The 24,929-nt window shown below is 31.9% G+C and overlaps 1 protein-coding gene across 1 annotated transcript in view; it reads left to right on the top strand.

Annotated features, from left to right (window-relative positions):
• The window catches only part of LOC132759349 (cleavage stimulation factor subunit 3-like), an 82,997-nt gene extending 58,632 nt beyond the window's left edge, over positions 1–24,365 (top strand). Inside the window, exons 25-33 of the mRNA XM_060751109.1 lie at positions 1,881–2,065; positions 4,541–4,629; positions 7,813–7,953; positions 8,484–8,654; positions 13,702–13,842; positions 14,811–14,962; positions 16,725–16,927; positions 19,310–19,378; positions 19,912–24,365. Coding sequence (XP_060607092.1) covers positions 1,881–2,065; positions 4,541–4,629; positions 7,813–7,953; positions 8,484–8,654; positions 13,702–13,842; positions 14,811–14,962; positions 16,725–16,927; positions 19,310–19,378; positions 19,912–20,024 — 1,264 coding nt within the window. The 3' untranslated portion in view covers positions 20,025–24,365. The remainder of the gene's footprint in view (positions 1–1,880; positions 2,066–4,540; positions 4,630–7,812; positions 7,954–8,483; positions 8,655–13,701; positions 13,843–14,810; positions 14,963–16,724; positions 16,928–19,309; positions 19,379–19,911) is intronic.
• Positions 24,366–24,929: the final 564 nt, after the last annotated feature.

Here is a 24,929-nt window from a genome sequence, read left to right as displayed (position 1 = left end):
ATACAATAGTGAGATACTATCAGATTTGTTTCAGAAATGTTATGCAAAGTGTACATGCATATATTGTATCCTTCTAAAACATGTATAAAATTGGCATAATATTATTTCAGTGTTTTAATGTTATGATTTTTAGCATGCAGGCAGCAATTTGGATATACCCTTGCAACCAGTGCAGACCAAGATAAGCCGGCACATATGTGCGATCTCATCCTGGTCTGCACTATTTGATATTCAGTCAGGATTTCTTTAGAGTCTCCCATAAAATGATAAAAGGTATTGTCCAGATTGAAAGATGAATCAGTCCATTTAAGAAACTGGTATTAACAGGTTAAAAGGTGAAGTAGGAAGTGTCTGTTATGAATATCAAGGATTTCAAATTCAGTTATGTGAAATTGTGCAGGTAAGCTAGGCATACTTAAATTATGGTGTTCTGAGGTAGAGTGGTTAAATTATCTGACCTCCTGCCACTTGCCTCTATTGGTTGTGGATTTGAATCTTGTCATGATTCTTTCAAGTGATGAAACTTGCTAGCTTTCGGAAGGTTGGTTGTGCAAATCATGCATGGATGGGCAACTGAGTTCTCCTCTTACTATTAAAGTTTGAAAGATACTCTAAGATAGCTTATGATCTTCAAGTTATTGGTTATACTTCAGTCTTAACCAGATGAACAACCTAATTTAACCTGTATAGAAAAAGACAAAATTATTTCATTTAGCTTAACAAAAAGGCTTCCAATATGGAAAATATGGTTGTGACTCAGAAGAAATCTTTGACAACTGAAAGCAGTTTTATAAGCCTTATTAATTTACAGTGAAAACAGATCATTCCCCATGTCTTTTCAGGAACAATAATCAAAACACATGAAATACTAGCACCATAATTTACTCTTTTAAAATAAATTTTGTATTCAGTAAACATATTGACTGTCTGTAATCTGTTTCTGTCCAGAATCTATTGTAATTTTTTTTATTGTAAACACATGTATTACTCTCTGTTAATATATTACAATAATATTGGTTATTCTAAGGGAAATTGTGATATGATGTAAAATTCTATGTATTTACATTCTTTGTGAGTTCATTAATACCATAAGTTCCTCAAATCAACCCATATAATTATGGAGAATAGGTTATAAACTACACAACTACACGTTTACAAGGCTCGAGTTGGGATCCAAGGTCTCAGACGATCATATAAACAGGGTTTTGAAAATATATATTGTTCTTTACAATGTTTGTCTAGTTCAGATTGATGACAGCATTTTTAATACCCCACTCATATACATGTACAAAATTTGTTTCTAAATCACTTATATATAATAGAAATAGAGGACATTATTACCACTAGTTATGTACTAATTAATATGATAAAGATCACGTTAGAAAAATACCATTATTGATTTCCAAGGTGTAGCACCTTGAACATGTGTAAGGTGTCCATGTTTGTACATGAATTAAATTGTCATTTCTGGTGTATAAACTGAAGAATTCTGTCATATTTTGCTGAGCTTACTTCTCCAATGCATAATTTTTTTTAATGATTTAAGGAGCCGCTGGTGTTAGTTACACAGGGGTATTTTAGTGTCTTAAAACAGGATTTGAGATTCTCATAACAGTTTGATACCTGACTGATCAACAAATCAAAATGAACAGAAGATAAGTAACACCAGGCAATTTATATACACATCATAAATCATTTTTATGATCTGTCAAATATTCAATTTGGGGAGCCATTAGTTCCTTAAGCTTTATAATGAGGTTAGCACGGTATATGATGGTGTGACAGTGTATGAAAGAAACCTATATGGGCTTTAGTGTCAGCCTCTGCCAACAAAGCATGATACTAATTTTGATTAATTGTATAATTTCTTTTTATTGCAGAATAATTTCAGAAAACAATGGCATACCTCCTCTTACATTTAAAAGATTTCAAGCTGTGTTATCAAGGATGAGTCTACCAGCGAAACCAGAGGAACGCATATCATTAGAAACAATTGGTGAAGCGAAAACACCAATAACACTTGATCATGATGAACAATATGGTGTACCATCATTAGAGGAGTTAGGTAAATAAGTTCTTCCCTTTTTATCCTTGGTCTTTTTGACTATGCACCTGAGCACAAAGTGTGATATTAATCTTTGACCTTTGTAAATTATACATTTGATGACCTTTGACATGACCAAGTGACCTACTAGTACTTAGAACAGCATTTTTAAAATTCATGATTTTTGTATTAAGATACCCTTTAATCTTCATATAGTGTGTTCAGTGCCAATCCATTAAAGAAATACAGTAAATTCGGTGACAACCTCATTTTGGACTGTTTCCACTTTAACACAAAGTCTGTAGTGTGATAATATATAAATAACACATGGGTTTGTGGGTAACAGTAAAAATATCATCCCGAGGAAAATACTGTTACCCGAGGCGTAGCTGAGGGTAACAGTATTTTTACGAGGGGTGATATTTTTACTGTTACACACAAACCCATGTGTTATTTATTTTATTACCCCCGAACAAAAATACTGTGATGATCTGAAATTGTCAACTAAATCTAACTGTTACAAAAATAAACCAAGAGTAACAATAACTAATTTTAAACTGTCCTTACCTTTTAAGTTTTAAGTGTACTTTAGGCCTACTTGAGAAGTTCTCTTTTTCTTTTATTCTTTAAGCAAATGATGACATCTACAAATCATAAACATACAATAAGCTAGGTTTTATTAGATAACAAAACACTAACCCATTTATAAGGTTATGATCTGTGAAATCTGATCCGTCTGCATCCAGAATATTCTTCGCATGGTTTTTGACAAAGTGCATTTAGAAAATAACGATGAAATCCTACTGATGTCTGTCCACCAACTCTATCTGTAACGTTTCACTGGTTAAAATTGTTAATTATCCTTTGTTGCATGCTTTAATTGTCTGCATATTCCAGTTTGACACAAAATTATTTACATTACAATTACTTCCGTTGAAAACGGATGTGTCCGGTTGACTATTCAACAAAAAGATATTTTATACGCGAAAGGAACTCTAGGGTGCAAAGAACTAAATTTTATGAGAGTAATAGTTACTTCGGCGATGCCCTATCGTCGAAAATAAAAATGAATCGAGAACAAAATGGCGGCCATTTTATTTCATTTTATTTAGAAAATAGACCACGTGACCAGATTTTATACTGTTAAAAAATACTGTTACCTATGTAACAGTACAAAATTCTTAGTCACGTGGTACACTTGCATTAACAGTAAGAATAACTCCCAGAGGCCTATGGGAAATTAACATTACGAAAAAAGTGAGGGGTAATAATCATTAATTACACAATTTGTTTACATTCTCCTGTATTGTGGTAAAAGTTTACACATTTGTTTTATGATCAAAAGTCAGATTTCTAAGAATATTTACCATTAGATATACCATTACCCACCCCCACCCCCCCACCACCACCACTACCAGTCTACCACACACCCACACACTTCTTTTTCCTTCTTAATTTGTTATGGCACATGGTGCAGTATTAGTAAAACATGTTTTTAGGTATTCTGAAATATGTTATTTACCACTTCCACATTATACTTCCTGCTATTGTTGTCAAGTTTATTGATTTGTCAGTGACTTTGACTACGTGCATTGAAATCTGAAAATTAATAAACAATGTATATATATATTACAGTTTGTCAAGAAAATTATCAGTTTTGTTACATATTGTGACGTCGCAAAAATTTTATTACATAATAATCATCTACTAGGACCATACTTTTATACACTAATATCTTAGCATTTTATTTTCACTTTGTGACAGTTACTAAAAAATAACAGTCTGTTACCTTGTATACTAATATGCTGATGAACAAATGGTGTAGTTTTACTGTAAATGTAGTAAAGTATATAAATGGGTATTTTGCATGAGAACAAAAGACAATACAAGTCGTCCTTTCTTGCCAAAAATTCTGAAATATATAAGTTGCTTAGTAGATATAGATCATATAGGCCAAGAAATACATAGATCTTAGAAAGCCATATTCTATTTTTATCCCTGTTGGATATTTTTCAATGTCAATAAACAGCATTGTCTTGGTTATAAACGTTTTCACAGAAGAGCACGAATTGTTTTGACTACAAAGTGATACAAGTAAAAAACTTAAGTAATTGGTAAACTGTCTTGCATCAGATGGATTTTTAAGCTTTTGTAAATAGCAGACAGTTTAAAAATTAATTGGCCAAAACAAAATGAATAGTCACGGCTAAGACTGCATTTGTTTTCATTATTTATCAATCATATATTCAGTGTATTCTCCTTTTTCAAAATGTAGGTCATCTTTTCTCTGCTTCAACAAATAGCCCTGATATATTTAAGAATTGAATGACCCCTAGAAAAGGTCATGACCAATAATTGTCATTTTCAGAATTAACAACCTTGGTAAGTCACATGACTTAATGTACTGAATATGATTGGTCTTCTAATTTAACTTTGTTAATTAAAAAAGGTTTTTGAATGGCTATTATCTTGGCTGTATTTTTGTTTTATCTTCAGGTTTTGACACTGCTGATCTGAATTCCAAAGTTTTTCGTGGTGGGGAAACAGAGGCGCTACAAAGGTTACACAGACATTTGGAAAGAAAGGTACATAATTATTACAGCCCCATAGAACCATGTATAACTGATCTGTAAGGACAGTTGCATATTTACTGATATTTCTGTAGTTTGAATATATTCTCCTATATTTAAAAGAAGTACATCGTGAAGAATTTAACTCAGATTAGCAGTAATATAGCTAAGCTTTTTTGAAACAATTGTAAGAGTTAATTTCTAGTGTTAAGGTTAAACATTTATGATTTACATTTAATTTACAATAACATATGCCCCCATAATTAGTATGATTGAAAGTTTAAAACAGTTTGAATGTCAGAGTGAAAGGTTGCAAAGTGTACAAATTAAGAAAGTTTCAATGAAGAAAAATTAAGTAAATTGACCAAGATGTTACAATGCAGAAATGAAATAGCTTGTCAAAGTAAACAGAAATTCATTTTCTCTGTTAGTAATTGTGTAGAATTTTGGTTATAAAGGAATCTCTGCAAATTTTTCATCACCTTTTTAAGATTCACCTGCTATGTAATATGTACTTATACTGGTTGTCACCATTAGGCTAAAGGTTAATCTATAGATATATTTTTTTAAGTTTAATTTCAAAAATTGCTTTCACTTGTCTAGAGGAGTTTAATGTTAGGCTAAAGATTAATCTACAGATATAATTTCTAAAATTAAATTTCGAAAATTTATTTCACTAGTCTATTCATGTACAACAGAGTTGCTTTATGTCCTAGAAATTATCACAAAATACACTTCTGTGACACACCTAGCTTTTATTTCAGGAAATATGTGCATATGTTCACTTGTCAACCTGTGCTGTTTTCTTGTTTATACCCTCTGGCTCAAACTCTTCAAGTACTGTTATAACTGTACCAAATGGAAGGACCTAGTCAGCTACCATTATTTAAGATGTGTGCCTTATTCTTTTCAAACAGGCATTTCACTTACAATTGATGAACTTCATGTTCTTTTGTACGAAATTTTTTTATATGAATCAAAATTCATAATTATGTATGAATGAAGTTGATATTGACTCTAGGATTTAGAATAATGAAAATATGTCAAAATGTGGAGAGAATGAAATAATTCTTCGTTTTTTCGCAGAATTTCTGTCATTAACAGGTGCTAGTATTGATTTTGTCTTGTATTACATAGGGATAAAATACTTGGAGAGAATTGTGGGAGAAATCAGATACTTTAGGAGAAATTTCCACTGGAAGTTAGTGACATACAGAGCGTGTTACCTTTAGCCAATAACAACAAGTTCAGTTACTAACCGATATATTGATGTAATGTCAAGGTTAAAAATATCTGTATCACAGGGCTTTGATGTGTTAATGTTAAAGTATTGGTATCACAGGGCTTTGATGTGTTAATGTTAAAGTATTGGTATCACAGGACTTTGATGTTTTAATGTTAAAGTATTGGTATCACAGGACTTTGATGTTTTAATGTTAAAGTATTGGTATCACAGGGCTTTGATGTTTTAATGTTAAAGTATTGGTATCACAGGGCTTTGATGTTTTAATGTTAAAGTATTGGTATCACAGGGCTTTGATGTTTTAATGTTGAAGTATTGGTATCACAGGGCTTTGATGTTTTAATGTTAAAGTATTGGTATCACAGGACTTTGATGTTTTAATGTTAAAGTATTGGTATCACAGGACTTTGATGTTTTAATGTGAAGTATTGGTATCACAGGGCTTTGATGTGTTAATGTTAAAGTATTGGTATCACAGGACTTTGATGTTTTAATGTTAAAGTATTGGTATCACAGGGCTTTGATGTTTTAATGTTAAAGTATTGGTATCACAGGACTTTGATGTTTTAATGTTGAAGTATTGGTATCACAGGGCTTTGATGTGTTAATGTTAAAGTATTGGTATCACAGGACTTTGATGTTTTAATGTTAAAGTATTGGTATCACAGGGCTTTGATGTTTTAATGTTGAAGTATTGGTATCACAGGGCTTTGATGTTTTAATGTTAAAGTATTGGTATCACAGGGCTTTGATGTTTTAATGTTAAAGTATTGGTATCACAGGACTTTGATGTTTTAATGTTAAAGTATTGGTATCACAGGGCTTTGATGTTTTAATGTTAAAGTATTGGTATCACAGGACTTTGATGTTTTAATGTTGAAGTATTGGTATCACAGGGCTTTGATGTTTTAATGTTAAAGTATTGGTATCACAGGGCTTTGATGTGTTAATGTTAAAGTATTGGTATCACAGGGCTTTGATGTGTTAATGTTAAAGTATTGGTATCACAGGGCTTTGATGTTTTAATGTTAAAGTATTGGTATCACAGGGCTTTGATGTGTTAATGTTACAGTATTGGTATCACAGGGGTTTGATGTCTGTATCACATTGCTTTAATAGTTTAATGTAAAAAATTCTGTATCACATTGCTTTGATGGTTTAATGTAAAAAATTCTGTATCACAGGGCTTTGATGGTTTAGTGGAAAATTGTCTGTATCACAGGGCTTTGATGTTTTAATGTAAAACTGTCTGAATTACATTGCTTTGATGGTTTAATGTAAAAATTTCTGTATCACATTGCTTTGATGGTTTAATGTAAAATTGTCTGTATTAAATGGCTTTGATGTCTTAACTTTAAAAACACTGTTAGACTTTTTTTATTTGACTAGGGTTGGGAGAGGCCCCCTAAAAGTCCCTAACCATAGAAAGAAATGAAATGATATAGACATTCTTGGACCTTTAGTGTGGGAGTTGCCCTTTCATGACACTCTGAAGCCCTCCATAATAGCAGTTTTAGTGTAAAATATAGCATGGCTTTTACCACTGTCAATTTAGCGCCTTATGTTGAAAATATTAAAGATGATTGAATTAGGACAAAAAATTCAATATAATATTTCAGGCATAGGACTATTAAGTTTGAAAAAGCAATATCATATTGAAAGTTTTGAAAATCAATATTATATTTCAGGCATGGGTTGCATGTTGAGAAAATCAATATTTTATTTCAGGCATGGGTTGCAAGTTTTGGAAATCAATATTGTATTTCAGGCATGGATTGCATGTTGTGAAAATCAATATTATATTTCAGGCATGGGTTGCATGTTGTGAAAATCAATATTTTATTTCAGGCATGGGTTGCAAGTTGTGAAAATCTATATCATATTTCAGGCATGGGTTGCAAGTTTTGAGAAGCAGTATCTTATTGCAAGTTTAGATAATCACTATTATATTTCAGGCATGGGTTGCAAGTTTTGAGAAGCCAAAGATGACATCACAGTCTTTGTTTCCTAGTCAAACAACGTTAAGCCCGTATTTAAGGTTTGGATGTATTTCACCTCGTCTTTTCTACTGGAAATTACAAGAACTCTACAGAAAGGTACACCTGTACTTTGATTGTTTTCTTGCTGTAAGAGTTATTGCCTGCTTTGTAGTGTGCAGGAACCTCTAACAAATATGATTTATCTACATGTATATGAAATTGTTTGTCCATTGGCAAGATAAACTTCTCCTGTGTGTGTAGCAAGGTAGAAGATGACCGTTGTATAGAATAATGTCAATGTACTGTTTGTCACAAATATTATCTCATTTATTGATTAAGACTTAAAAATTTAGAACATTTTTCACCTAAAACTATGCAGTGACCTCTGACCCAAAAATTGTTTATTTAAATGTTTTTAAATTTATGAATTAATTTTTGCAGTGAGTTCACTCATTTTCTTTTTAAGTCTGTGTTGCTCTGACTTGGCAATGACTTAATAATGTTCTTTTATATGGCCAGAATCTAAATGTTACTTTATGTATATAAAAAATCATATGTATTTACTTGATTTGTGAACTTGTTTGGAATAAAGAGGGCACTTTAATGTTTATCTATTGTCATGAATTATCTTTCTTGTATATTGATAGATTAAAAAGGGGTGTGATCCACCACTGTCATTACATGGGCAGTTATTGTGGCGGGAGTTCTTCTATACAGCGGCAACAGATAATCCTAATTTTGACAGAATGTCAGGCAATTCAATATGTGTACAAGTACCATGGGACAAAAATCCAGAGGCATTAGCCAAGTGGGCAGAGGTACAGATATCTTGTTATTAATGTTGTTGTTGTTATTTTTGTGTTAGATATTGGTAGAATTGGATTAATAGTTGTTGTTATGTTGCTTATTTATAAGATAATAAGATGATTTGCTAATTACAAGGGGAATCAGAAATAGGATAAACCTTATCCTGATAAACTCTTTATTATTTATTTTAGCACTAAAATATTGCTCAATACATGCATTGTTAAAAAGGTCGTCCCTCTCCTGTCTGGGACATTAGCCAGCTTTTTATAATAAAGTGGCTGTACAAACAATGATTACTTGATAACACATACAAGTAAATTCACCAGTAAGCTAGTGATTTTGTCCCAGAAAAAAATCCATGTAATATGTAATTTGGAAGCCACCTCTTATTTCTCAAAAAGATGGACGTCCTTTCAGTGAAAATTATGATTTTAAAAACAAACAAAAACAGGGAAAAGTAGAGAGTAACACAAGTACACAAGAATCGTGTTTTAATTGTTTTCATAGAATTAAGAAATCCATTTAAGATATTAACAAAGTTTTGGAAACATTTTTGTTTTAAGCAAGTTGATACTTCGTTTTAGTATAATAAGGTTTCTCCAGCTATATACTCGTCCAAATAAATTCCCAAATTTTACAGTAAAATGTTAATTTACCTATATTTATTTTTAAGAAAGGATTTTTTTTTTTTGCCCCCGGGCATATAGTGATTGAACGGTCCGTCCGTCCGTCTGTTCGTATGAGGTTAACCTAGAACGGCAAGTTGGATTTTTCTTAAGTTCTGCCTGTTCAAATGGCTTCTAAGTTTACACACTTACTAATCAATACAAAGTACATGATCTGGGCATGTTACATAACTCTGGCTTTCATATTTACCAAGTTATTGCCCTTTTCAGCACTTATAAAATGAATAATGGTTACCTAAAACGGCAAGTTGGAAATATCTTAAGTTCTATCTATACTAATGGCTTTATAATTTCCACACTTACTTATCAATACAAAGTACATGATATTGCCAAGTTATATAACTGTGTCATCCATATTTCCCAGTTATTTCCCTTTTTTCACTTTGAAAATAGGGCCTTGTCTGGTTAACTTATTTCAGCAAGTTGGATTGATCTTAAATTTCTCCTAATTGCTTAATTTCTTTAATGATATCTTTCATATTTAGTAGGTGGATACCTTTGATGGTCCTCTAATTTTTTGTGGAGTAAGTGGTCTCTAGGGTCAAGGTCAAGGTCACTGGTTTAAAAAATAAATATAAACATTTTTGCTCATACAGCCTTTATATTTCAGTTGATGTCTTAGTTTAATACAAACATGCCAAGGGAGGTCCTCCTTCTTTGGGTGAAGTAAGGGGTCATATGGGTCAAGGTCAATGTTACCAATGTTAAAAATACATTTTTACATTTTTACAGGTGTATTAACCTTATTCTATAGACAGATGTTATTTATAATTGATAGAAACATAAACTTTGATGGAGTTAGTGGTCAGTTGGGTCAAGGTCACCAGTGCTAAAAATAGATTTTTACACTTTTGCCCATACAGCTTTTATTTATTGACAGATGTATTTCATATTTGGTAGGAAGATAACTTGCATGGTATTCTTCCTTTGGATGGAGTAAGGGGTCAGTTGGGTCAAGGTCACCAGTGCTAAAAATAGATTTTTACACTTTTGCCCATACAGCCTTTATTTATTGACAGATGTATTTCATATTTGGTAGGAAGATAACTTACATGGTATTCTTCTTTTGGATAGAGTTAGGGGTCAGTTTGGTTAAGGTCACCAGTGCTAAAAATAGATTTTTACACTTTTGCCCATACAGCCTTTATTTAATGACATATGTATTTCATATTTGGTACGAAGATAACTTGCATGAAGTTGAATATTTTTCAACTTCACAAGTCAGAGCATTGACTTGGCAACTTATATTTTTCACAATTACAAAATGCCATGACTTTGTCAAGCTATATAACTTGTTTTTACAATTTTTTTGCAATTTTTCTGTCCATAACTGAGTGTATGGGTAAACATTTTTTGAAATATTGCTACTGACAAGAATCTGAGCCGGGGGCATTTGTGTTTAACAAACACGTGCTTGTTTAAATTAGATTTTATATAGAGATATTGAGATAATTTCATACATGTTATAATACATGTATAATAAATTGCCATGTATTTACTGTCTTGTAAGACAGAAAACAATATATAATGTTACAAGTACTGGTACTGTAAATTAAGTTCCTCAGAACTTGGGGGGCAAAAGTGATAATTAAACTGTTGACAGTGTTATGAAACTGTATACTTCTAGAACTCACATAAGTACATCATTAACTTGAGCAAATTACAAACATAATCTTGGTAAACAGCCATTAAAATGTGGAAGATTTCAGACTATGTTAGGAAACTTTTTTGATTTGGGTTTTACGTCACACCGACACAGTATAGGTCATTTGGAGACGTTCCAGCTTTACTGGTGGAGGTAGACCTCAGGTGCCCTTCCGTGCATTATTTCAGGCACGAACGGGCACCTGAGTAGAACCACCGACGTTCCGTAAGCTAGCTGGATAGCTTCCTCACATGAAAGAATCCTAAGTCCCTGTCGGGATTCGAACCCACAGCGGTGAGGGGCAAGTGGTTTGAAGTCAACGACCTTAACCACTCGGCTACGGACGCCCCAAAAACTAGAAACTTTTGACACAAGCACCAATAATGGCTTAATGCCCATATGACATGTATATACACGTAAGCCAGTCTTAACATGACATTGTGCAGAATCTATATTATTGGCTGTTTAATTTAAAATTTTCTTGTTCTATCCAAAATTAAAAGATGAATCGAATAGAAATGAAGAGATAAAATTGCAAAGAAATGAACAGATAAAAATGCCAAAAAATGAACAGATAAAGTGCAAAGAAATGAACAGATAAAAATGCAAAGAAATGAACAAGTCAATATGTAAAAAAGCAATTCTAACACACAGGTTTAGGTGGTCAGAGCTTATTTTGATATTAAAAAAAATGAAAACCCACTTTTTCTGCTGAATGTTGGCAAATTTTATGAAGGGTTATTAAGGAAATGGACTTGTCTCCATAATTGCCAATCAGAAAGTCATAAATTGCAACGTTTAATGAATGAAAATAATTAGCTGATAGAATTATGCCTGGTCAGACAGCATCAGTAAGCAGGAGCTCTTGCCATTACACTGTGACCAGAAAGAAATTATTTCCTACGGCATTTTGAAACAAACAATGTAACCTTAATCCTAAAATAAGTAGCTACGACTAAGTAACATCGTAACATTGAAATAAAAAGATACCATTAACGCGGTGTTAATTGTGATCAAAGTTTATCATGAAGACAAGAAGTATATGTTTGACTTATTAGAAAAGCATATTTTGCAGTTCTTAGTTAATCACATCTCGTCTTAATTGGTCCAGCATTTAGAAATGTAGCTGTGTTTTATTTCTCTATGATGATCTAGAACAACATGTTATTGCAGGAGAAGGTAATGACATTAGTCAGTAACAAGGTCATTATAGAATAATTACTGTGGGATGGTAAATGACAATTCCGCAGGACAAAATGTCACATAAATGCTGTAATTGCCCAAAGTAGAAAAAGCACTTGCAAACCTGTTAACGTTGTCAATTTTAACACAATAATTATAGCAAAAGCAATTACAGGAATAGTGATAAACAGGCAAGTGTAGTTAAGTGGCTCAACACTTGCAGGGATACTGGTGTACCTTTAAATTCTACACATCACAGATGTCTAACATGATGGGATACTTTTAGGTTTTTTAATGTCTGAATATTTATTCTTTGGGGATGTGAAGATATAAATTTGAAGTTGGCCATTCAACAGGATAGAGTATGACCATGTAAGATAGCCCGGCTTTATACTTGTTGTTAAGGCAAATAACTTCTGTTTAACAACTAATATAAAATAATATATATACATAATGTAAATTTTGCAGCCGATTTTTTAATATGATTAATTCATTAATGATTGCATTTCTAAAGTATTAATAACATCAACTATATATATTGGTTTGTTGAAAGAAAGTTATACAGAGAAATAATGGATAAAATGGATGAATTCTAAAATTGATATGTTTATGCATGAAAATAGAATGATCATTGTCTATCAATAAGCTACCCATAAAATGCTGTTGCCATTTATCTAATAATGTTGCTATTAATTATTTATATCAAAAAGATTGAAAATAGATTTATTAAATTTTTGAATTTGTAAAACACTTCATAAATTAAAAAGTTCTTCATGTGGATTTTTTTTTATGACACTCTGCAGTTTTCCTGATATTGTATAGTTTAATGTTAAGAGAATGTAAAAAGAATATTCAGATACCAAAATTCAGATAATTGAGATGTTAACTGAATGTAAGTATTGATTTTAGCACTTGTTCCCATCCCTACAGTATTTTCAATCTCAAATAAATTCTAAGCATATAATAGGTACTAAAATTCTGTCTATTACCAGATTACAGAAAATAAAGGGTAATTGGGATTGTGTACATGAAAATATAAAATGACATGATGGCTTTGCATGACCTGCTGAATTTCTTAAATTGGCTTGCTTAGCTTCTTTTTTTTGAAGTTGGAACTGTCCATTATCAGTTTGGGTATATCAGGATGAAAATCTACATGTAGTCAGTCAACAGTATACATGTAGAACCAGGCCAGTTTTATCTTCAGTGCAATCTAACCAGGCTAGCCTGGCTTTATTCTGGTGGTTCCAGACAGTCGGCTGTCATTTAAATTTTTGTCGGTATTGTGAAATATTCTGGAAAATCAGAGATAAACAAAAACAAGAGTTACAATACAGACATGAATATTTCAAGTTTTATTTTCATATTTAACCTGCTACAATCTGTTCTATCTACCTTGAGGGATCTCATATTTTACCATGTGTGGTAACAATGCTCTGTCGTCAGGAAATATTTGTTGCAATGCAATGGAGACAGGTTATGCTCGTACAAAATATTTTATTGATACACAATTGAATTATGTTTTAAACTTTTGTTAATTCACAGGGAAAAACTGGGTTTCCATGGATAGATGCAATCATGGTACAGTTACGGGAAGTTGGTTGGGTACACCATCTAGCTCGGCACGCGATTGCATGTTTCTTGACAAGGGGGGATCTCTGGATATCATGGGAAGAGGGATTCAAGGTACAGTAAAATAACTATACAAAATGTCTGCTTTGCATTGACTAAACATCAATGACATAATGGTGTTATTTGAATCACATGAACCTGAATGTTGTGGGCTTTAAACTAGCTTAATTATTCTCTTACAAAGTGCTTGAAAGAAGCATATATTTGTATGAAAATTTGTTGTAAAATGAAAGGATACAGAGTGGATGGTTAAAAGTTTCAACATATGAGCCTAATTAGTACCAAAATTAATGAAAATGCTTTGCTCAAGGTACACACTTTAAGCCATTTTGTAAAAAATTACATAACATGTGTTATTATAAGCAATAAAGCAGTCAAAATAAAGTCTTCAATATTTTATAATTCTGACTTTTTTTTTTCCTTCTTAATCATAAGTAACAAGTAAGTTGAAAAATTGGAAGAAAAGATTTTATAAAGTGATTAAAAAGTGCCTGAATGTCAACCTTGAATGTATGTATGAACTCTGTATAGAAATATTAGGTGAATTATAGATGCCATAAAACTGAGAAGATTTATGTATAAATACAGGTAATTTGAAAATCACCTAATGATTTTAAGTTTTCAACCTTAAATACAGTTCTAATTTCATGGTTAATGTGCTTATCAAATTACAATGGTACATTTACCAGCTATAGGTAATGTATTTGTTTTTGGTAAACTGTTACTATTATTGGACTTATATTGTTTCCTGTTTAAAGAAGTTAGCCCAATTTGAGTTTAGATGTTTATTTTTGTCTTTTATTATCTTTTGATATTTTTATATTTTTGATGCTCATGTGGTTGTTTTTCTCTCTCTCAGCTTACAATAATATTTTCATATTTACTGAAAGGCTATTTTGTAATTTGACTGTACATTTTTATAACCTTAAACTATTTTATCCCTCCACTCTTTCTTTGGAAAATGATTCATGATATGTGGATAGATGTGATTTAATGAACATTATTCATTTTGAACATGACAGGTATTTGATGAGTTGTTACTGGATGCTGATTGGTCAGTGAATGCTGGAATGTGGCTGTGGTTGTCATGCAGCTCATTTTTCCAACAGTTTCTCAACTGTTACTGTCCTGTAGGTTTCGGGAAACAGGCTGATCCTACTGGGGACTTCATCAGGTAATTCAGTCATACAGACCTGTTGATGTTAATTGTCAGGGGCATCAGTAGCTGAGTGATTAAGGTTGTTGACTTCAAACCACTTGCCCTTTACTGCAGTGGGTTCAAATCTTATCAGGGACTTTGGATTCTTTCATGTGAGAAATCTATCCAGCTAGCTTACGGAATGTAAGTGGTTCTACTCAGTGCCTGTTCATGCCTGACATAATGCACGCAAGGGCATCTGAGGTCTTCCTCCACCAGTAAAGCTACAACATTGCCACATGACCTATACTGTGTTGGTGTGACGTAAAACCCAATCAAAATAAGGTTAATGTCAGTAAAGGTATTTAATGTGAACATTGATAACATTTATACCTTACATGTATATATAACCTTAAACTACTAACAGAGCAATTATCTAGTGGTTAAGATGCCTGTCTTACAACCCAGGGAGAATAAGTTCGAGCTCTACTTGGGTCATGACCAAGATTCTTCATATTAAACCATTTCTAGTTAGTTCCAGGAAGCATATTGAAAAGTCAAGCCACAAGCTTCCTTCTCACTTGATTTGTTTAAACTAACCTTCAACTATTTAGTTTGAAAGCAAAGCTTTGAAGCTAATCTTGTTACTTTGGTTCTATATGAAATAAAGTACTGTGTAAGTTTCTGACAAAATTTTTCGAAAATGTCCATTCTTTATCCAGGAAATTTATTAATTTATTGCTCATGTTATTCGAAAGATTTTGTTTTAGCAAGGATACTTTCTTACATAAGGTTGTGAATAAATATGATTTCAATATAGCAAGTTTATTTATCACTTCACAGGTGCTAGAACATGCTATTTCTGTTATGTTGTTGGAATTTCTCAGACAAATAACTTTAGTAAAAAAAAGTGAACAAAAGTTTTATTCTTGTCATATTTTAATGTAAAACACAATGCATTATAGAAAATACATTCCGTCTCTTCTGTTTCTGCAGTTTGTTTACTGATAGAAATAAAAAAAATTATGCATCCAATTTTTTGTTGTTTTTTTCCCACAATTTATTAAGATATTATTAGTTTGGAATTGTGAGTTCTTTATATTTGTGGTAAAATTGAGGGAAATATCGAAATAGTCCTTAAAGTGCAATTATGTTCATTTTTTCACTGTCAAGTTGAGTTGAATTAGTAATATATTTCAAGAGATTTACTGTTATAATGGTGATTTACCAAAAATTTATAATGAAAAATGTTTAAGAATAAACTATAAAAACTACCTAAATTACAAAAAGAGTGTCCCACTCTTTAAAATTTGAATGTTAATGATACATTCCAAAAGATATATTAATAGAAATTTCCATGGGTCACATAGATTATTTTTTGCATAGTAAATATAAAATGGAACACAACATGGGAAAATGTAAAGTTATTTTGACTTTTGCCTGTGCACTCACTATTTACACCTAGATGGGCATAATGCCACTTTAACTGAATATCTTCTAAATTTGTGTAACTGATCTTCCCAGTTTTGAATTTTGAAACAGTTCATTAAAAGTTTAAAGTATTTCAAAGAGTGAAGCTACCAGTAAGGTCTCAGCAGGTTATTGCTTAAGAAAAGATTTCATTCTCATTTTAAAACTTTAAGCAAATATATTATCTTTGTTAAAGTAACTGTAGAGGACGATATCTGTAAATAAATATTCTTTGAGATTTAAGTCAAGGAGAAATTGATTCATGTGTTCATTATATCATTATTTTGGTACACTTGTCTGATACGTTCTGCTGTTGTTGTTTTTACAGACATTATTTACCAGTGTTGAAAGGGTTTCCTCCACAGTACATATACGAGCCATGGAATGCCCCTGAAAGTGTACAGAAAGCTGCCAAATGTATTGTGGGTAAAGATTACCCAGTTCCCATGGTGAATCACGCAGAGGCGAGCAAACTTTGTATGGAACGAATGAAACAGGTGTACCATTCACTGATTAAAAGGAGATCTAGAGGTGAGTTTACTGGATGTTATATAAGATAATTAGGTTCATAAAAAGGTTTTGTTCACAACTAGAATGATTGTCTTAATATAGATTGTCTTAATGTAGTTTTAACAAAGCTGGTTGGTTTTTTTTAAGGTGAGATTCCTAGAATAGGGAAATTTTTCATACTTGTATTGCGTCTGCCACTTCCTCAGTAAAAAACATTGGCACATTGTAACTCTTGGAAATAATTACATTTTTTGTTCCTTAGAAACAGCAGACATGTGTTTTATACTACCGGTACATTGTACTTTAACAATAGATTTAGGGCTTGTTAAATGATTATCATTTTCAGAAAGTAATGCTTTTTAAAGTTTATCATAAAAGTGTAAATGAAAACAAAATGGTTATTTGACTTGACTTACCTAATCACTATTAAACAAAAGGTATATGGTCAATGATAAACTTTATAGAAGCTGTAATAGGAAACACAGTGTTCGCGTTTACTGAGTAAACATATCAATTTACTCGCTAAAATTGCCAGGGAGGAAAGAAAAAAAGGGCTGTTGAGTCCCTGGGAAGAAACACTTTTTCCCCGATAATTGGTCAATTCTCTCTTAAGTTTTTTTGCTCTGCTTGAAAATGATTTTCTATTCACTTTAAATAAATTGTATTATAAGAACTTGACTTTCACCTCATTTTCATTTGTTCCTTTCTCATTAGCAATGCAGATTTATATCCCAAACGTAGACTAGGAGCAAGTGCTCGGCCTCGTTTTGGGCCAACCTATCAATGGTATCCGCGAACATCAACAGTCTCAAATTTGATTGTATTATGAAGTTATGCAAACATTGACATTTTTCTAATTGAGGACTCGTTCCATTTGAATTGGGACGTAACAGATCTATTAGCACTGAGTCCCAGGTACTCAGTAAAGTTAGGGAAAATCGCTAACACTGGGAAACATCAAACCGAAAGTTTTTGAGAAATAAAAATATCATCATTTACTAGGACTTTATGGGGGCTTCATTGCTTTAGAAGGCTTAAGAAGTCATATATTATATAATTCAGGAAGTTTATTATTGAAAATATTGTTTAGCATTGACAATCCTCTTGTGTGTTTTTTCTCAATCAATATCAGTTACGTTGGTATTCTCTCTCATGTCAAGGTCAACATTTTACTTGAATCAATACAATTGTCACTTTGTGACTACACTTCCTGGAAGGTGTAAATAGAAGTGATATATCTGAATTATGTTGAACGTGCTGAAGGTCAGCTCATCTCTTTATTGAAAGACAACATCATGTACACTCTGTGATATGATTTAACAAAAACAAAAATATATATAATTATTTTTTCTGGTTTGTAGTCTTTGAAAACTATTTAATTGCCATTGCTACATTTTGTATTTTAATTGCCATTTGTAACCTAAAGTTTAAGGAGTCTCCACTGATGTCTTTTGGCATGAAGGGACTAGAAATGGTTTTTCAAGATAAATGTTCCATTTGATGTGATTGTAGACCAATAACTTGTTTGCAAAATTTCAAAACATTTGCTCTATGCGTTTTTATTTTCCAGAATGGTTATTCTTGTTGCTAAAAAATTGACCCAAAATTGTAAGCTTTATAATGCTTTTCACTCAAACTAAGAATAGCACAAATATGTGATTATGGTTACAAGTAAATGTTTCCCACATTTTCAGTCATGGAGAAAACTTAGGTATGAAAATGCAGGGTTGAAATGATATCTCACAAATGATGTTCATGTCAACATTAAGGGGTATTTTTAAGAGAAAAGCACCATTCAGTCAAGAAAAAGATGATAATCTGTTAATCTTTAACATGCTGAATTTTTTTTAATGGACTTGTCCAGCTTCCATTTATGGAGCAGTCAATGACAAATTTTTGGGTTTTCAGAATAAAAATTTAAAGTAAGTCAGTAGAGAGGCTGAGCCTAGTCATGTGCAGGCCAGTCTGGTTCCATATTGGTGACTAACACTAATCATTTTTGGTCCTAACAGATTGGCTTGCCTGGCTATAGACTACATGTGTATATTTTAAATAAAATCAAATAAAAAACAAAAAGAAATATCTATACATATCTGAAATTTTCAGTGTCATGTCTAGTTGGGTGCTGCCATTTTCAATGTAACTCAATGATAAAAGGTATTATGATAACAGAACAATTGAACAATCACAGCTTTTCCGCTTAATAATAATTGTCTAGGTGTTCTGAGCAAAAAAGGAAGCTGTGCATAAAATACCGAATGACACTTTTAAAATGGAAAATATGAAATAAAAAATCAATTATTATTTTAATGGACTTCCCCTTTTTGCCTGCTTAAGAATTTAGTAAAATGCTATTTTTTGAAAGTAAATAAATTTTACAAGAAGAGTTTTGTATTTTTTCAGTTACGCTACCCAAGCAGATCGTGTATGATTCAGATCCAGATATGGCAGTGGAGGAGAAGCCAACACGAGGTAAATTACTTGTGTCATTTTACCTTCTTGTAAGAGTGTCTGGATCTGGGGCTTGTATTTGGCTCTTGTGGATTTAACTAGGTTGGATATTTGCCTGACAAAGTTCACTGTAGTGGAATACGAATTCCAGATGTTGTAAAGTATTGAAAGGAATGGGTTGAAATTTCACACATATATTTGAGAGCCTAATAAGTGATTGTCAAAGACCCATAACTCTGAACATTGACTTTGACCTTATGGCCCTATTTGAAATTAGAAAATTCTACATTATCTTGTTTTACTATCAAACATTCACAAAAGTTGAGCACACAGTCTTTCTCACAGCTCTCTTCCATTGTTTGAATTACTTTAGTTGATAGTGTAAAAATATATTATTGGGGAATATAGCATGTTAAATTGAATTACAGTAGAATACAATTTTACACACTCAACTTGAGCACACAATTTGAGTGATGATAATACCTGTACAGCATTCTTATCATTCATATTACCAGTATAATACAATAATTGTTTTCATTCTGTTATTACTGTAGGTAATCACCCGTCTAAGGCTGATGTGATAACAAATGAGGAGAATGTTATGATGGGACAACGATCGGCTACATCGGACAGCGAGAGTGACGGACAAATATCTGTAAAGGCATGACAAAGAATCCATCAGCAAGTCAACTAAAGTATTACAGCTCAAGTTCTGTCCAATATCATGATTGATTTTGCACATCGCTTTTGTACACATCTGGTTATCATTTAGCTTTGAATTTTACTTGTTAAAAATTGAATTGTCAATATCAAATGTATAGCATAGTTAGACAAATAGCATTCCTTGTTTCTGAGTTGGAATTATATGGAAACTAGTGAATATATGTAAACAGATATGGATAATTATCAAGACAAGTGTGAACATGATCATTTTGGTAGTTTAAAAGTTTTGCTTCAATCAAGAAATAATTAGTTGGTATTGTAGATAATAAAAGTATTTATATTAATTTAAGACTGTTTGAATAAAATTGTACATCATTTCCATGAATTTTATTGATGTATTTATAGTGTTTAGAGGGAAATTACCAAAATATCATAAATCCTACATCTATTGTGAAGTTGTGTTGCAGTGTATGTTGTTTCATCAGCAATGAAATCTTGTTTTTGCTCCAACCATACAGTTGTGTTGTTAGTTCAGCAAGGAAGTTGTGTTGTTGCTCAATGAATGCAGTTGTGTTGTTTCATCAGGAATAAAGTTTGATGATACATACTGATTAAAGTTGTTATGTCAGATCTAAAATGAAGTTGTGATGTTTCTCTGTAAGTAAAGTTGTTGGGACCAAGAATAATGTTATAGTAAAAGTTGTGTTGTTTCTATAGGAATGGAAATGTATATATATACCTGGATTGAAGTTGTGTTAATGAAGTTACGTTGTTGCATTTCATTTGATTTGGAATGCGGTTGCATAGTTATTTTCAAAGTAAAGAATGGTGTAAGCAAATGAAGCAAATGTGAAAAAAAGCCTTTAAGCTTTTTAGATTTTTGCTTGTTTGTTTTCTTCTTCTTCAAAATTACAACTTGAAGAAATGAATGACATTATCCTCATGTAAGAGACATGTCATTATAAGATCAAACCAGTTTAAATATTGACCTCAGTATAAGAAATACACACTCTGTTTTAATTTATATCATTAAAATGTCATTGTTGTAACAGTTATAAAGTAAAGTATTTGGACTAAGTACAAAATTTATAAGAAACTCCACTGAAGTCAAAACCCTAAAACATTAAATTTGATTTTCTTATATCGACTAAGACATTTGAAAAGGAAAGATATGCAAAAGATAATCAAGAAATATACTCGGAATTAAATAATACCGTAATTTTGGTCATTTCTTAGCCTAATTTAAGTTTAAAATGGTTTTCATGTTTGGGACATTTTTCCCAGATGGACAGTGAGCAAATGATCAGAATTTTTACACAGTAGTCATTGATCCAGACCTACATCATATGGAACAAAAATCTCGAAAAAATATTTCCTGTCCTATCATATTAAAAAAATTGTCAGTGGAGTCTCTTTCAATAAAGTCTCAAAAAGAGCTTTTTTTTAAAAAAGAAAAGAGGAAAGAACCATTGGTGGTCGCCCATCATCGTTTATGACATTGTTACCTGCACAGTTTAATTATACCTGTACATGTACGTCAATGGTTAACAGAATTCATCTGATTCCATCATTGAAAATATGATACAATTTACAATCTTATGTCATGTTGTCATTGAATTTCCAGCGTTTTATATTGTTTTATTTTAGCATTGTATATAAACTCATCTTTATCATCACTGAGTCTTCACTGTGTGCCATCCATCATTTTTCTGAAATTTTATGAAAAAGGCTTTTTGTGATAGTTTTTATTTCATAAGAATGATTCTATTGCCTACACAGAATGTTTATACTATGATCTGTTGTTCAACTTCTGTTTTATTGCTTATGTTTAAATGGTATAAAGCTATAAAAAAGCCAGCCTGTAAAAAATTACATTGTGTGCTCAACAGACATAATATTTAGAGTTTTAGTAAAATGTGGCTCTCTTATTTAATGCACATGAATTGTATTTTATAAAAAGAAAATGAAATGGAACAAAAATTTCACTGCTAATTTTACACTTAAATTAGGTTTAGCAATGATTTTACTCAAAAGTGTCCCTCTTTATAAACTTTCTTCCGATGTATACATTCAGCATGATTCTATTTAGAAATGTTTATTTTGTATATTTTGTATTACTTAATGTTAATAATAATATTCCATTTTGTCATTAGATTCGCAGGACTTTGTAGGTTTTTTGTCTTTTTTTTTCTTCAGAAAACTAATTTGTTAAATGGCAGATCATTGCTTAAATTTTGCTCTAAAAAGTTATTTGTAAAGTTAAAAACTGAACAGTACCATCAGTATAGTGCCAAGCCAGCATGGACTTGGGCACTACATGTATATAGTTAGTTTAGTCTATTATAAGTTTCTTATTATAGATATATGTGTAGAAACCCCATAAACTAACAATTGTTTGTGCTAATTTTAGCAGTTATGATTAAAACAAGTGCTGTCAATGTATCACTGATTGATACCATTGTTTTATTATAGAATTCATATTTATAGCCAATGTTGAAAGACGACATTTTTCATTAGAATATCCCCTATTATACAATGTCAGCGTGAAAATGAATAATCATTTGTCTATTTAAAACATATTGCCTGTAACACCTTAATAACATTCCCTGGACAGGGATTAAATGGCAGTTTTGTGCAGTTGCTTTCACATAACATACATTACCTCTGGTCACCGTGTTAGGGGTCATTAATTTTCCAATTTAAAAATAGTACACTGCACTGAGGGTATCATAGCATTATAGTGACCGACGAGTCAACCTGCATACATTAAGGGACTGAAGCCTCAGTTCCATTTAGTGTTTGGGGCTGACTAGGAGGTTACTATAATGCTATGACGGCCGAGTCCTTTGTCCTTTTTAGCTCGACTATACGAAGTATATGGAGAGCTGTCCTACTCGCCCCGGCGTCCGCGTCCAGATTTTAGATTAAAGTTTTGGTGCAGTAAAATATTTTTCACTATAACTTTGTCATTTCTTAAGGTATCAACTTCAAACTTCAAATATATGTTCCTTATCATCAACCACATCTTATGTGACAAGATGCATAACTCTAGCACCAATATTTACAGATTTATCTCCCCTTGAACTTAGAATTTTCTTTAAAAAATACTATTTTTTACTGATACTTCTTTGTTTCTTAAGGGATCAACCTCATACTTCAAATATATGTACCTTATCATCATTCCCATCTTATGTGACAAGGTTCATAACTCCAGCACCAATATTTTCAGATTTATCTCCCCTTGAACTTAGAATTTTCCTTAAAAAATACTATCTCTTACGGTTTCTTCTTTATTTCTTAAGGGATCAAATTCATACTTCAAATATATTTACGTTATCATCATCCCCATCTTATATGACAAGGTTCATAACTCTAGCACCAATATTTTCAGATTTATCTCCCTTTGAACTTAGAATTTTCCATACAAAATATTATTTTTACTGTAACTTATTTATTTCTAAAGGGATCAACTTCATACTTCAAATGTATTTACGTTATCATCATCCACATCTTATGTGACAAGGTTCATAACTCTAGCACCAATATTGCAAGAATTATCTCCCCATAAACTTAGATTTATTTTCTAGAAAAATGTTATTTTTTATTTTAACTTTTTTATTTTAAAAGGTATCTACCTCAAACTTCAAATACTTATTCCTTATCATCAATTACATTTTATGTGACAATGTTCATAAATCTTGAAGCAATATTTACAGATTTATCTCTCTTTGAACTTAGGATTTTCTTTAAGAAATATAATAACTTCTTTATTTTTTAAGGTATCTACTTCAAACTTCAAATATATATTTCTTATCATTACACAAATGTTGTGTGGCAAGGTCCATAACTCTAGCATGACTATTTCTAGAATTATTCCCCTTGATCTTGGAATTTATGTTAACAAATGTTATTTTTTTACTATAACTTAATACATAATTATACATAATTGATTTTTCTTTCATAGTTTTGTCCTCCTTACTGCGTCCAGTATTTTATTAGTCGAGCTTCGCTGTCTCCTGTGACAGCTCTTGTTTTGTATATTATACTGCACTTTACTAAAACGTAACAGTAAAAGTTCAATGTGGAAGGAAATCATTTTGGTTGAATAACAAAATTTCTAGTAATATGTTTTAAAAACTGTTGGCAGTCAGCTTTTATAATGCTGTTGTGTAAAATATTCATCGCATTTACACGATGCTAAGTTAAAGTAGTCCGACAAAAATTTTAAGTGCCCACTCAGGGGGTTGCTATTCTATTTTGTCAGAATGCTGATGTCATTGTGAATATTATATCATTTAAAGGCTAGCTGACACTTGGATAGATAAAGAAGTAACCATTTATATAAGATATAATTTTATATTAATTTATATAATTATGTGCTTAAGATAAGTCTGTGGCCGGTTGGTTAAGATCCTTGACTTCACACCACTTGCCCCTCACCGCCGTTTGTTTGAATTCCGACAGGGACTGCATTCTTTCATGTGAGGAAGCTATCCAGCTAGCTTATGGAACGTTGGTGGTTCTACTCGGGTGCCTGTTGGTGCCTGAAATAATGCATGGAAGGGCACCGAAGGTCTTCCTTCACCAGTAAAGCTGGAAGGTCGCCATATGACCTATACTGTGTGGGTATGACTTAAAACCAAATCAAACAAATTGAGATAAGAAATAAGTCTCTTACAATTCTATCATCCTCATAGAAACTGATATGAACATTTTAGATATTGGTGCAATAATAGTTAAGTTTTACAATATGTAAAAGAACGGGACAGTTCACTTGTTACCAGTATCTGCTTCCTTTTTGTGTCGCCTCTACGGAGTAGTGGCGACATATAGGGATCACTTCTCCGTCGTCTGTCTGTCCGTCTGTCCATCTGTCTGTCTGTCTGTCCGTCCGTCTGTCACAAAACTT

This window comes from Ruditapes philippinarum, unplaced genomic scaffold, assembly GCF_026571515.1.
Source record: "Ruditapes philippinarum isolate M1 unplaced genomic scaffold, ASM2657151v2 ctg580_1_1_1_1, whole genome shotgun sequence".
In the NCBI taxonomy this organism is placed as follows: Eukaryota; Metazoa; Mollusca; class Bivalvia; order Venerida; family Veneridae; genus Ruditapes; species Ruditapes philippinarum.
The sequence above is the reverse complement of the archived record's forward strand: the minus strand, read 5'-3'. Positions and strand labels throughout refer to the sequence as shown.